Source organism: Pelobates fuscus, chromosome 3, assembly GCF_036172605.1.
Source record: "Pelobates fuscus isolate aPelFus1 chromosome 3, aPelFus1.pri, whole genome shotgun sequence".
NCBI lineage: Eukaryota > Metazoa > Chordata > Amphibia > Anura > Pelobatidae > Pelobates > Pelobates fuscus.
Window position 1 is genome coordinate 220,663,050 of NC_086319.1, and position 14,063 is coordinate 220,677,112.

A 14,063-nucleotide genomic window follows, 5' to 3' on the forward strand; every position below is an offset into this window, starting at 1 on the left:
AAGTCTTTTGAGCATTGAAATGTTGATATAAGCCTAATCTTTCAAGGCACTTATAGGTAATAGTGACAAACAAATACAATTGATCCAACACTACAATTAAGTATCAGTAATCTGTAAAATACTTTACAATTTTGTCACCAAGGTTTGGATTTTACCATGTGTCTTCAAAGAGATTTGAAACTAAATAATTTTTCTGGCAAAATATTATTTTTGGTTGGAAAATACAGTGTTAATTTCTGCTAGGCACACAAAACAAGTCTTGTTGATTGACTGACTGCAATGATTTCATGTTAGAGATTACATTTGTGATGCTGTTACTTTTTTTATAATTAACATGTGCTAGAGAGCTGTACCCTGCGTGAATTTGCGTGTACACATTTTACAAAATAAATTTTCAATATATCGATTGTGTTATCATTTAGATAGCAGTGACTATTAAATTTGACAAGTCAGATGTTTCAGAACTACATTTCCTATAATGCCCAGCCAGTTTTCATCAGAAACATCTGGGGTGCCACAGCCATCTATGTTCCATGCGAGGCCCAGGTGTCCCTAAATATCTAGTTACAGTAGAGAAGTGAGTTACTACTTTCTCTTTTAGCAAAAAATGATATATTTTTTTATTTTTAAACACGGGGAAAACAGATAAACAAGTGACCTAGAAAATAGCTCTTCTTAGTTTAGTGCTTATCAGATTAATGACATTCCAGATGTACAAACTTTTACAAATAGCATACTAAGTATCTAGTGTCTGACATGGAATGGAAAATGTATTGTTACTTATTTTTTTTTTTTATTATTATTCACATTTATTCCTACGTATGATTTTAAATATATAACTGTAATATTTATTTCTTTAATGCAGGATCGAGTGCAGTAAATTGGAAAAAATGCATTCATATATTTATATCCGTAAACAAAGTAATTTAAGTTCTGTTTATACAAAATAACTTATTAGAATTTTTATTTTTTTTATTCTTTATTTTTGGTGTGCATCCGAATACAAATAGGCTTAGAGCGCACAACAGCAGCAATAAGTACAGTATAGTACAAGCATAACAAATGTGTGGCATCTGATAAAACTGCACAAACGTTATATGAGCGCATATAACATGGTATAGCATAATAGTAAGTGAAGAACAAAAGTAAAATAATACTGTATAGCATGTTAGAGTTAGAAACATAAAATGAAACCACTGGAATTAGACCTATCCATATGTTGCTGCACCATGGAAAATCTAAACAGATAGAGTAATTATTTGCAAGGCAAAAAGAGATATGTTGCACAAAAGCACCTTCTTCCAACATACAGGCTTGTCGTGGTTCCAGGAGTGTATGCTCCATTAGAACCAGGTCCACTCATGAGCCAGTTTTGCAGCTTCTTGGGCTTGAAGGATGTTACCCATTGGCATGGTCTCTTCCTAGGAAAGCTGGAAGCTCTGGGGACAGATTGCCGCCTTCGAAGGCTGGTTTCCTGCGCCCATTAGTGTCGTGGTAAGGTGAAGTTGCCGCCAAATTGCATCTGAGACTTACGGGGAGGTAGCCGGGTAGACTTCTGCTCAGACTGATTTTTAGGAGGTGATTTAATGTCCCTCTGTTTCTTGCTGCCCTCAGCTCCCTCCGGAAGCTTGCTCCATGCAGTCTTTGCACGTTGTTGCAGCCTTGCCCAAAAGTGTCGAAATATTTCCTTCAGCTGCTGCAGGCAGGGCTCAGTGTATGTATTCAGCAGTGTGTGTATTCAGCGGACTGTGTGTATATATTTAGCAGTCTGTCTGTGTGTGTATTTAGCAGTCTGTGTGTGTGTCGGTGTGTAAATATGTTCAGCAGTCGGTGTGTATGTATTGCATTTGTTGGAGATACTAATAAATATAAGCTTAATTTTATCTATTTATATCATTGTTTAAAATTTGTATAATTGAATTCTCTGTTTTGTTCTTCTTTTAAAACAAAAGATGTTAATTAGTTCGGACAACTGTACGAGTTGTTTTTTCTAAACTCAAACCTCAGTATTCAGGTTTAATCGCCGTTGGCACTTTGAGGAAAAACAAGTTGGCATGTATTGTGGTTTGGGCATTCAGGCTCAAAAACGTTTGCCATCACTGCCCTATAGTGCTCCTTTAACTACTAACGCCATTTTAATCTGGTTTGATAACTTCTCTAGGACCCCTGGGCATCTGCATCTCGTCCAGTTTTCTCTTGCAGAAAAAGCCTGATGTCATTGCAAAGTAAAGCTTTGCCAATGCTCATTGCCAATGCTATGTAGAGCTAACCAGTTTTTCCTACAGTTCAAAATGTCCAGTGGCATCCAGACAGGTTGCAAAACGTACTAAAATGGTTTGACTACTTACTGTGTAAAAGCATCAGAGAACTACTGGCACCATAACCACTTCACTTCTTGTTTTCCTAATGTATTAAGAATGCAAGCGTTAAGCTCACTTCATGTTTTATTTGTTCTTTTCTTCCGATCATAGAACCCCACTCAAGTAGGCACAGCACTTCAAGTTTTCTACAACTTAGGAGCGTTGAAAGAGATCATTACTACTGTTGTGGATGGTTATTGTACTAGCCTCGATGAAAACATCAACACTGCCTTAGATATCAAGTTTTTAACTCAAACATCGCAAGCAGTCCAAAGAGGTATGTAAGCAATTTAAATATTTCAACACAAATTTTATGTTTCCACGCCATAGCCAACTGTGAAGAAATCCTGATTATCTTGCTAATGTATGCCTTTTCTATTTATATACAATATATTTTTATTATTTTCTGCTCTCAGCATGAAATGTGAAGCAGGTGGTATTGCCAAAGGTTGTCATAATCTGCATAGAAGAAACCTGTTCAATAAAACATATTGAATATTTTTTTTTTTATGCCTTTCGCAAACTGAGAAAGAAACATTTCACCTAACCGTGTTTATGCTTAATTTAAAACATAGGGCTGCTTTGCCTTTCAAAGAAAAAAAATATTTTCATATTGTTTTTTTTTTTGTTTGTTTGTTTTTTACAAATGCAATCTAGTAATTATTTCTTATTGTAAATCAAATCTGGATTCCTCAGGCAAATATTCTATGACTTGTATGCTACTTTAGCAGCTGAAGAGAACAGAAATCACTGGGTAATAGTGTACAGAGCCTCCAGCCATTTGCAACCACTCAGCAGATTTAGTACCACCAAAAATCCTTTGTGTGGTGAAATCCGCTAGTTTAAATTTTTTTATATATATATATATATATATATATATTGCTTTATTTTGTTTTAGTATTTTGTGTAAACAAACAAAATGCAGAAAACACTAGTTTTAGTTAATTACCCTTTCTATATTTGTGTGTCCAATTCTCCAAGTCAGTTCTGTTTTCAGTTTTGTTATTTTGGATTTAGATTAAAAATCACTTTACATTCCCAGCAGTTCTCACTTTAGTGAATAACTCTAGTTGTGTGTTCTCTAAATGAAACCATCCCCTTTCAACACACCGTTTTTTGATTTTTTTTGTAATTCTTTATTTTTCTTGTGCATGTAAAGACAGTTAACATTTGTTCTTGCGATGCCACAACAGCATTGGCAAGCTGATTAGTAACATTGGATTTGGTATGTCATGCGATTTGACAGCACATTTTTATATTATCAGTCTAAAGCTGGAAAGGTTATGTCAAAATAAGAGATTTGGTTTTAGACTGAAAGTTCTGTTAATTCAAGCTTAGTCACATGTTAATTAAAAGTTAATTACAAGCATTTGTATGAGTATATGTCGTTTTTAAATCTTTAAAATGAGAGAGCTAATTCCTGGTAAGTGCTAAACAAGACAGCAGTGTTAGGCTCAAATATACACAAGTGAGAGGTATGCATTTTAAATACGAACGACAGGTCTGGTTAGAGATAACATAGTTTGGATGTAGCTTTAAATCTCATAGTATGTTAGAATAATCTCATTGCTGGGTATGCATTTGTGAGAAACAGCCCTATTCTAGTATCGTGTGGCATGCAGGGGAGGGCTGGCAGCCTTAGGCCTGGGGGGCAAAACCAGTCAAGTGGCCCATTGCGCCACCAAATCAGTTCACCATCCATGCCCACCTTTTTCTGGTTTTATAACGGATATTGATGTAATGCTAATCAGTAGCTCTTTGCCATACCCGCTCCTTCACGGCTCTGACTTTCAATGTTGTCAGAGCACAGGCTGAGAATCTCTGAGCCTGTGCTCTGACTCAGTAACTGAGCGCCGGAACCACGAGGGAGAGGATATGATCTGACTGCACCTACTGCTGGTGCGCACCAGTGGACCACCAGCGAATCGTTTAAATTAAATATGCTGGTGTACCCAACTTGTGAGCTGTGTTGGCCGCCGGGCGCCTCTGTGGTCATGGCACCCTGCGTGACCGCACAGCTTGCCCACCCCAACGGCTGGCCCTGCTGACACACACTGATGTTACTACTTAGACATCCCTCAATATTAATACAGAGATGAGAGTAAACACAAATAAACTGTGGAAACTAGAGCTGATCCCCCCCAAATTTATAAAGGTTTGCTTAGAGGATTTATTCAAGATTAAATCATGCCTCCTCCTCTCTCCCCCATGCGCTGCTCTGTAGGCTGGGAGGAAATGAAGAGTAATCACAGTCTCCCAGCACAATGCCACCTGTGGCTGCATGGGGAACAGCTGTTTAATGTAATGCTTGCAGGACGGCCAGCTGCCGCAGAACCTCTTTGTTTCCGTCTCTGCAAAGGGCTCCAGGCACTGCTTGTTGTGAGTGTGAGCCACTGTAAATTAGGGGCAGAGGGCACTTGCACTGCGGTCAAGACGGGTCTGGGCAGGAGGAGACTGCAGTGCAATCAGTGCACTCCCCTCCTGTGGGTCACCAGTAGACTGGTGCACCTGCCCAGGATCAGAGCCGGTGCAAGGATTTTTGCCGCCCTAGACAAAATATAAATTTGCCGCCCCCCCCCATGTGACATCACAATGCCCCACCCGTATGATCTGCCATATGAACTAACGCCAGTGCTGCACACAGTGTGTGTTTACATTAAAAAGCCTGCAGGGACCAGCTATAGACACCAGAACCACTTCATTAAGCTATAGTGTCCCTTTAATGTGAGGTAAATTATAGATTAGTGTCACTAATAATATACTAGATTGCCTACTTACAATTAGATGAGGATGATGATGGGCTGCAGTTTGGCTCCACTGGTCTGGTGTAGAACAGGACCTCTGGAGGCTGTTTGCAACTGTGGTCACAAAATTCAACGTTCTGGGAGAATTGGAAGCAGCTCCATTTTTTGGGGGCCTCTTACACATCTCAAGGTCTGGGCTCCAGTGCCTGACGGTGAGTATGCCCATAAGGCCCACTCATAAGTCCACTTGTATGTTCCACCCACCCATGAGCTCGCTCACAGGGAGTGGAGTGTGTAGGGGATGTGTTATGTGTTATCTAATATGTGTGCTTATGGTATGTAGTGTATAGGGATACCAGTTTGTGCAGGTGATGCAGTGTGTTTGTGTGTAGTGGAAGCAGTGTGTATTTGTGTATAAGGGATGTATTATGTGTTTCTGGTTGTGTGTGAGGGATGCATTGTGTGAATCTGTGTTTGTATGCATAAGGGATGCAAGGTGTGTGTCTGTATGTGTGTGCATTGAGTGTAAGAGATGCATTGTGTTTCTGTGTGTATGTAAGAAAAACAGTGTGTGTGTTTGCATGTGTGTGTAAGGGTTTGCATTGTATGTTTCTGTGTATGTGTGCAAATGATGCATTGTCTTTGTGTGTAAGGGTTGCATTGTGTGTGTGTGTAATGGATGCATTGTGTGTTTCTCTGTGTGTAAGGGAAGCATGTTCTGTTTCTGTGTATGTATAGGGATGCATTGTGTGTTTCTGTGTATGTATAGGGATGCATTGTGTTTCTGTGTATGTATAGGGATGCATTGTGTGTGTGTGTGTGTGTGCGCGTAGTGTTAAAGAGCTCCCTGTCTTGCCCCCTGTCCTATAGAGCTGTCCCTTCTGTCCCTTAGAGCTCTCCTCTGCCCCTTAGTGGTCTCTCCTCTCCCCCACCCTCCCCTAGCGGTCTCTTCTCACACTCACCCACCCTCCCTGTGCTCTTCTCATCCCCCCTCCACCCTCCCTGTGTTCTTCTCACTCCTCCCTCTGTGTGTTCTCACCCCCCGTGTTCTTCTAACCCCCCTCCTCCCTGTGTTCTTCTTACTCCCCCCCTTGTTCTTCTTACCCCTTCTTCTTACCCTCCTCCCTCTTCTTACCCCTTCCTTCTTCTTCTTACCCCTTCCTTCTTCTTCTTACCCCTTCCTTCTTCTTCTTACCCCTTCCTTCTTCTTCTTACCCCCTTCTTCTTCTTACCCCCCTTCTTCTTCTTACCCCCTTCTTCTTTTTACTCCCCCCTCTTCTTCTTACTCCCCCCTCTTCTTCTTACCCCCTTCTTCTTCTTACTCCCCCCTCTTCTTCTTACCCCCTTCTTCTTTTTACTCCCCCCTCTTCTTCTTACTCCCCCTTCTTCTTCTTACCCCCTCTTCTTCTTACCCCCTTCTTCTAATTACTCCCCACTCTTGTTCTTACTCCCCCCTTCTTCTTCTTACCCCCCTCTTTTTCTTATCTCCCCTTCTTCTTACTCCCCCCTGTTATTATCCCCCTCCCCTCTTCTTACTCCCTCTCTTCCCTCTTCTTACTCCCCCCGCCCCTCTTACTCCCCCTCCCCTCTTCTTACTCCCCCCTCCCCTCTTCTTACTCCCCCCTCTTCTTACTCTCCCCCCTCCCCTTTTCTTACTCTCCCCCTCCCCTTTTCTTACTCTCCCCCTCCCCTTTTCTTACTCTCCCCCTCCCCTTTTCTTACTCTCCCCCCTCCCCTCTTTTTACTCTCCCCTCCTCCCCTCTTTTTACTCTCCCCCCTCCCCTCTTTTTACTCTCCCCCCTCCCCTCTTTATACTCTCCCCCCCTCCCCTCTTTATACTCTCCCCCCTCCCCTCTTTTTACTCTCCCCCCTTCCCTCTTTTTACTCTCCCCCCCTCCCCTCTTTATACTCTCCCCCCCTCCCCTCTTTTTACTCTTCCCCCCTCCCCTCTTTTTACTCTTCCCCCCTCCCCTCTTCTTACTCTTCCCCCCTCCCCTCTTCTTACTCTTCCCCCCTCCCCTCTTCTTACTCTCCCCCCCTCCCCTCTTCTTACTCTCCCCCCCCTCCCCTCTTCTTACTCTCCCCCCCCTCCCCTCTTCTTACTCTCCCCCCCTCCCCTCTTCTTACTCTCCCCCCCTCCCCTCTTCTTACTCTCCCCCCCCTCCCCTCTTCTTACTCTCCCCCCCCTCCCCTCTTCTTACTCTCCCCCCCCTCCCCTCTTCTTACTCTCCCCCCCTTCTTCTTACCCCCTCCCCTGTAGGTGGCCGAGCTGCACTCCGGTCCGCGGTCCCGGCCGGAGTGACAGGAAGGTGCTCAGTGTGCACCTTCCTGTCAGTCCGGCCGGGTACAGGAAACAGAAACTCCTGTTCCGCGCGGAACAGGGGTTTCTGTTTCCTGTACCCGGCCGGACTGACAGGAAGTGCACACTCAGTGCACTTTCCTATCACTCCGGCCGGGACCGCGGACCGGAGACCAGCTCGGCCACCTACAGGGGAGGGGAGGGAGGGGAGAATCTGTTCTGCAGCCGCCTGAGCGCTCTTTACAGAGCGCTCGGCGGCTGCAGCATTTAAAGGGCCGGCCCGCCGCGGCCGGTCCTAAAAGAATTTCGGGCGGCCTGGGGGGCAATTGCCTCCCTGCCCCCCGGCCCAGCCCGCCCCTGGTGGCATGAGAGACTTAATGTGTGGCTAAATTAAAATAAAATAAAAAAATGTGAGAAAAGAAAACAGTGAAAAAAGAACAAAGAGTTATGCCAGGAGTGGTATTTGCTTGGAGTGTAAAGGTAGCGTTTCAGCTTATATGAATGACAGGAGGGACAGGACACCCCCAGACGATTCAGGTTTTTCCGACCCCCGCTCTGCTAAGCCTTCGGCATGACAGGGGTGAGTCCTGCACAATGTGTAGAAGTAAGCGTGTTGAGGGGGGTGAGTGCATTCTCCGGGTATAGTCCCCTGCCACTGCACAGTCCTCTGCAGGAGATAGCTGGAGCGCCAGTGAGTCGGACATGGAGGCATGGTTGGCAGTGTTACGTGGTAAGCAGGTACCAACTGTACTTCACCGCAGGAGCTTGGGTTCCTGCTTGTAAGTGGAGGTGTAGCGATGTTGAGGCATCCCTCTGTCTCTTCACCGTCCGTGCTTCCCTGAGAGTTCTGGCCTGCTGTGCTGTGCCTTGCTGGTTTCTAGCTTTACCGCCATTTCTTTTTTACCCGCCACAGCCGCCATTTTAGCATAGGGGGTCTTCTTCTTTCCGTGCGTCTCAGGTCGTGGGGACAGTCTCCTGGGACCGGGATGACCCCCACCGGTCCAAAGGGGGGGGGGAATGGGGCCTCTACTGCGTGGCATCGGCATTCCGAGAGGAAACCGCAGGGCAGGATAGAGAGGCAGCAGCCGTCCACCTCACTCACCACCCGGGTAGGCCTCAGATGTGGCTGTGCCTATGTGCCCTTTCCGAGGTCAGGATGCTTGTGGTCAGATGAGCCTCAGCACCAGCTTCTCTTTGCCCGCAGGACCGTTTCTTCCAGACTGCAGATAAGTAGTTTTTTATGCTTTTAACAGGCTTTCAGGTAGTTTTTCTGCAGGAGCTCGCCTTATGTGCGACCTCTCCGCATGGTGGTCCGGCCTCGCCCCGTCAACACACCTTTTAAATGCTTATTCTTTTTATATGTCCTATGCATTTTACTGAGTCATTAGGATAGTCGTCCTCTCAGAATGCTCAGGTTTGTGGATTAATTAAAGAGCGGTGGGCATATTTCTTTTTGTTGCTGATTGACACGGTGGATGTGATTGCTTCTGTGCAATCTCTCCTCCCAGACAAACTGGGTCAGGCTGGATTTGATTTGTGAAAGTATGGACGGGGATGCTTTAAGTGATGGGAAGGTAAACTGGTGAGAATTTATAGATTTGTGCGCTCTTGTTATTAAACTATTGTTCACCAAGACAAACAAAATAGCAGTTGCATTCCTGGCAATCAGTAAATCAGTCACAAGGAGAAGATGGGTAAGGAGAGTCAAGAGGTGACACTAAGTAAATTCACATCCAATGCAACCACATTTGGTATCAGTACTATTTTATCTTCAGCATGAGCCAGAAGATCTAATGTGTTGCACTTTATACTTCATTCATATATGGCTGCTGTGCCAAATTTTAAACCTCGGTGTGTAGCCAAAATGGCCGATCGGTACAGGTTCACTGTACGGTAGGCTTTGCCATCTTCAAACAGTGAAGTCAGGAATTGAAGGATCGAAGTTAAAGGAGACAATATGGGATCCAAATCTCGTTCCAGGCACCAATCACGCCATCTGTTCCATGAAGACTTATAAGCCTGTCTTGTGCCGGGTGCCCATGCGCCCTCGAGAAGGTGGAGAGTTGTCTCCGAAACTCCCTGGATTGCCCAAAGTCCCCTGAAATCAGCCATACTGTGAGATGTAGAAGGCCTTGTTGTATAAAGGTATGAGGGGATCCGTCCGGGTCCTGAAGGAGGTACTCGAAGTGTGGGAGAATGCGAGGTATATCTATCGCCATCTCTAAGAGGGGGGGGGAAACCATGGTTGGGAGGGCCATAACGGCGTCACAATCACCAGGGTTCCTGTCTAGCACGCAGCTGCAGCAGGCAACGTGGGATCATTGCAAACGGTTGAAAGGCATAATTCCTTGTGGACGCCCAATCTTGGGTGAATGCATCTGTTGCCAGTGTTGATGGGTCCAGTCTCCAGCTGACAAATCTGGGCAGTTGGGCATTCAAGTGGGAGGCAAAAAGATGTTTGTCCATGGGGCCCCATAGTGACCGTATATCTTTGAAGACCCTGGGGTCCAGTCGCCAGTCACTGGGGTCCCCGAGGTGCCGTGAGCACCAATCCACTGTGATGTTGCAGAGACCGGGTATGTATTCTGCTGTGACTGAGATGCCTTGTGTCAGGCAGAATTGCAAGAAATCTCGTGCCATGTTCGCCAGAATCCTCGATTTCGTGCCCCCTAGGTGGTTGATATATCGGACTGCTGATATATTGTCCATCTTCAGGAGAATAGAGCACTGGGCTTGAGTAGGCGAAAAACTGCGGATCGCAAAGGATCCAGCGAGAAGTTCCAGGCAATTGATGTGGAGGGATGATTCCATGTTGGACCATCTGCCACCTGTAGATACATTTCCACAGCATGCACCCCAACCGAGTAAGCTCGCGTCAGACTCTATTATGAGATCTGGTGTGGTGCCAAAGATGGCGTGACCATTCCAGGCTTCCATATGGAGGAGCCACCATTTTAGTTCGTCTTTCGCTTCCGCGTTTAGGGTGATCCAGTCCGTGTAGGCTACCCCTTCTCTCAAGTGGGAAGCTTGTAGGCGTTGTAGCGCCCGATAATGGAGGGGGCCCAGAAAAATGGCTTGTATGGAGGCCGCCAGAAGACCTACCACTCTTGCCAAGAGTGAACTGGGGAGTTGCCAGCGTGCGTTTGATCTCCTTCTTTATACTGTTCAATTTTGTTATTGGCAGATGTAGGGTCTGCGACGTAGAGTCCACGATGAGGCCCAAAAACTCTGTGTTGTGTGGGAACCAACATGGATTTCTCCCAATTGACGAGAAAACCTAGGTTTTGTAATAGAGTCTGAGTCCAGTGCAGATGGGTCTTGGTGAGTTGAGTAGATTGGCCCATGATGAGGATGTCGTCTAAGTAGATTATGAGACGTACTCCTCGACTGCGTAATAAGGCGACCATAAGTTTGGTGAAGCACCACGGGGCTGAAGATAGTCCAAAAGGGAGACAGGAGAATCTCGATTTTTTGCCCTGCCATATGAATTGCAGGAAGTCTTGGTGTTGTAGGGCAATCGGCACCGCAAGGTAGGCATCTTGTAGGTCTAACTTTACCATCCAATCTGATGGTTGGTGAAGATCTCTTAGACAGTGGTGTATTCCCTCCATTTTGAAATGGTTGTATGATACGGAAGTGTTGAGGTGTTTCAAATTAATCACTGGGCGGACACCGCCAACATTTTTTGGCAACTAGAAATAGGTTGCGCACATACCCTGGTGTGGTCAAAGGGATTTCTGTGATGGCTTGTTTTCTTACTAAGTCTCGGATCTCCTTTTTTTACCAGGATAGCGTCTTGTTGGGAAAAACGGATTTCCCGTGGAGGGGAATGTTGCATTGGTATAGACAGGAAGTCTATGACATATCCTTTTACATTGTTATATGTTATACAGTGACATATCCTTTTACATCTGATGAAATGTGGGACCATACATGGAAAAAATGACGGAGTCTGCCCCCCACTGCCCCTGGGGAAAAATGGAACATAAGTGTACGGACCATAAGGTCGTCGTCCTGAGTAAGCACTCCGTGGTCCTCGAGCAACCCATGGCCGCCCACGTTGTGGGAAGAAGGCCGGGGCGTTGCGATGTTCCTGGAAATTAGCTCGCCCAATATAGGAGCCTCGGTTCTGTCTAAATGAACTCCTGTTAACACGGCCGGACAGGCGGCTCCTGGCTCTTCCGGCCCCACCAAAAAACCTTTGGTTGGAATACTTTGCGCATGTTAGATTGCGCTTTATCAAGGGCAGTAAACGTATGGACGAAGGAGCCGGGCTCCTTAACGAAGTTGTCTCCGAACAGGAGACCTTTGGCTTGGGTGCCCGGCTCATTCAGAGCCATATTAATTAATTTGGGTTCAATTTTTAACAATATTGATTTGCGACGCTCCGTGGCCATCGCAGTGTTGGCATTGCCAATTAAACAAATAATTTGTTGGATCCACCCGCTTATGGCGGCCCGGTCCAAATCTTGGTCGTCTTCGACCATTTCAAAAATCTTAGTTGCCGGACCCAATATGTCTAATACTTTATCCTGGCAATTGCGCAGGGAAAAATCCAAGCCTTTGTTAGGCTTCCAACCTGTCTTAGTCAGGAATTGTATAATTTTAGGGTCAACTGCAGGTGTTCTGCAAGCATCATCAGGGACCGTGGGTCGTGGGCATTCTGCCCTGAGCTTATTGCGCGTCGCCTTATCCAAAGGCTTGCGTACTCTAGACGTTATATATCTTGCCACATGGTCAAATAGGGGTTCCCCGTGGGAGTCCAATAGTTGTCAAATAGGGGTTCCCCGTGGGAGTCCAGGATCGTATCCGCGTCCCCTGGGGCTTTTTGCTCCACATGATATGAATCGGCTTCAGACGCAGTGCGGTCTCGGTCAGGATCGTATCCTTCGGCCAGATCCAGGGATCTTCCGAGGGATCTTCCGAATCGAGATAGATCTCCTCCTCAATATCGCTGAGGTCCGACTCAGAATCTAGTTGGGCTTTTGCACTTTTCCATAATCTAGCCAATTTTGCCCGGCTTGTGGCTCTTTTGCGCGGTGGCGTAATAGACGCGCCGTCTGTGACAGGTGCATAGCTGTGCTTCTGAGATATTGAGGAGTGTTTTGTTTTGGCCAAGGCCTTGCGGCCAGCCTGAGGCTGTACAGGGGTCGTGGTCGGTAAAGCCTGGGTAATGGCCGGGTGCGCCGATTTCTGTGCCTGAATAAAGGCATGTGTCAGTGTCTGTGACAGTGAGTCAGACATTAGTCCCGTGGCTGAGGTAAAGGCTTTAGTCATAGCCTGTGACATAGTTTTGTCAAATAGAGTCTGCATATCAGCAGAGGTATCAAGCTCAGCTGCAGGTGTTTTTGAATCCCCTTGAGTGGGGACATGAGACCCAGATGGATTTTGATTATCTTTGTCAGCAGGCATAATGATTATGCTATGAAACTGACAGGTATAGAACAGAAACAGGTTAAATTGTTGAACCTAGAGGAATAAAACAACCTAGAGGAGGGTTGATTAACCCAAAGAAAGGGAGAGGGAATCAGGGAACAAACAAGTACTCACAATACTAGAATATATTTGAAAATCAGACCAGAGATACAGAGAGCCGTCCGACCGCCACTATCACTAAACCCCAACTCCGAGTTCTGGCTGTTGGGGGCAGTAACAAGCTCCGAACACAGGAAAAAAAACAATAAAATGGCCACCGCGCATGGCAAAAGTCCCGAAAAGGCAGGAGCGTTCGTGTAAGTGGCCGCCGCGAATGGCGAAAGTTAAGCAAGTAATCGTGTCGGGGAAACAACCGAACGCGTAAGTTCATGGAACTTACGCGTTCGTGGGAAAACACACGAATGCCTTGATCCGGCAATAGGCTATTCGTCTAAACAAGTGAATGACGGTCTGACAGACTAAGATGGCGCGAAAGCGCTGTGACAGGACCCAAATTCCGTCAGACTTCCCTGCGCCCGATCAATAAAGACTGGGCTCAGGGTGTCAATTCTGGAAACAGGGTATTATAAATTTAATGGCAATTAGGAAACATTAAATATTAAAATATACGGAAAAACTGTACATGACAGGAGGGAATCAATTAAAGGGGTATATGAGTCAAACTAGTGTCTGGACATAGATAATAATAATCAGTACTTACACTAAAGGTTACAATAAAGAATTACAATTAGATTAATAATATGATATAATATAAAGTATGATCCCCACAGTTAAGGAACCGTGGGGACCTGATGTTACTTAACTGAGGGAGCAGCAAAGAAAGAGGAATAGGATTGGTTGACAGAGCCTGTTATGCTGGAGAGAGGAACCTGATTGGCTGTTCCTGTTGCCAAGGAGATATTACTCTCAGACTCTAATGTTATATACTGGTTATGTTTAACCCCTTCAGGACGGAGTCAATAGTGCACGTTCTGATCAAAACAAAACGTAAACAAAAACTGGAATTTGCGCTATATGTCTGTTCAACCGTAATTCACCGCTGTCACATTAAGTGCACCCACACATATTATATATCATTTTGTTCAGGAGAAACAGGGCTTTAATTTATCAATAACTATTCATATATGGAACATAATTTATTATGAATAAAATTTAAAAAAAAATTGAGAAAATAAGATTTTTTTTTTTAAGTTGTATTTCCGTCTGCCATTTTAGCTATGAATG

The 14,063-nt window shown here is 45.3% G+C and overlaps 1 protein-coding gene across 1 annotated transcript in view; it reads left to right on the forward strand.

The window, feature by feature from the left end:
* COG5 (component of oligomeric golgi complex 5) overlaps positions 1-14,063 on the forward strand; it is a 498,415-nt gene that overhangs the window by 279,969 nt on the left and 204,383 nt on the right. Inside the window, exon 8 of the mRNA XM_063448101.1 lies at positions 2,472-2,637. Coding sequence (XP_063304171.1) covers positions 2,472-2,637 — 166 coding nt within the window. The remainder of the gene's footprint in view (positions 1-2,471; positions 2,638-14,063) is intronic.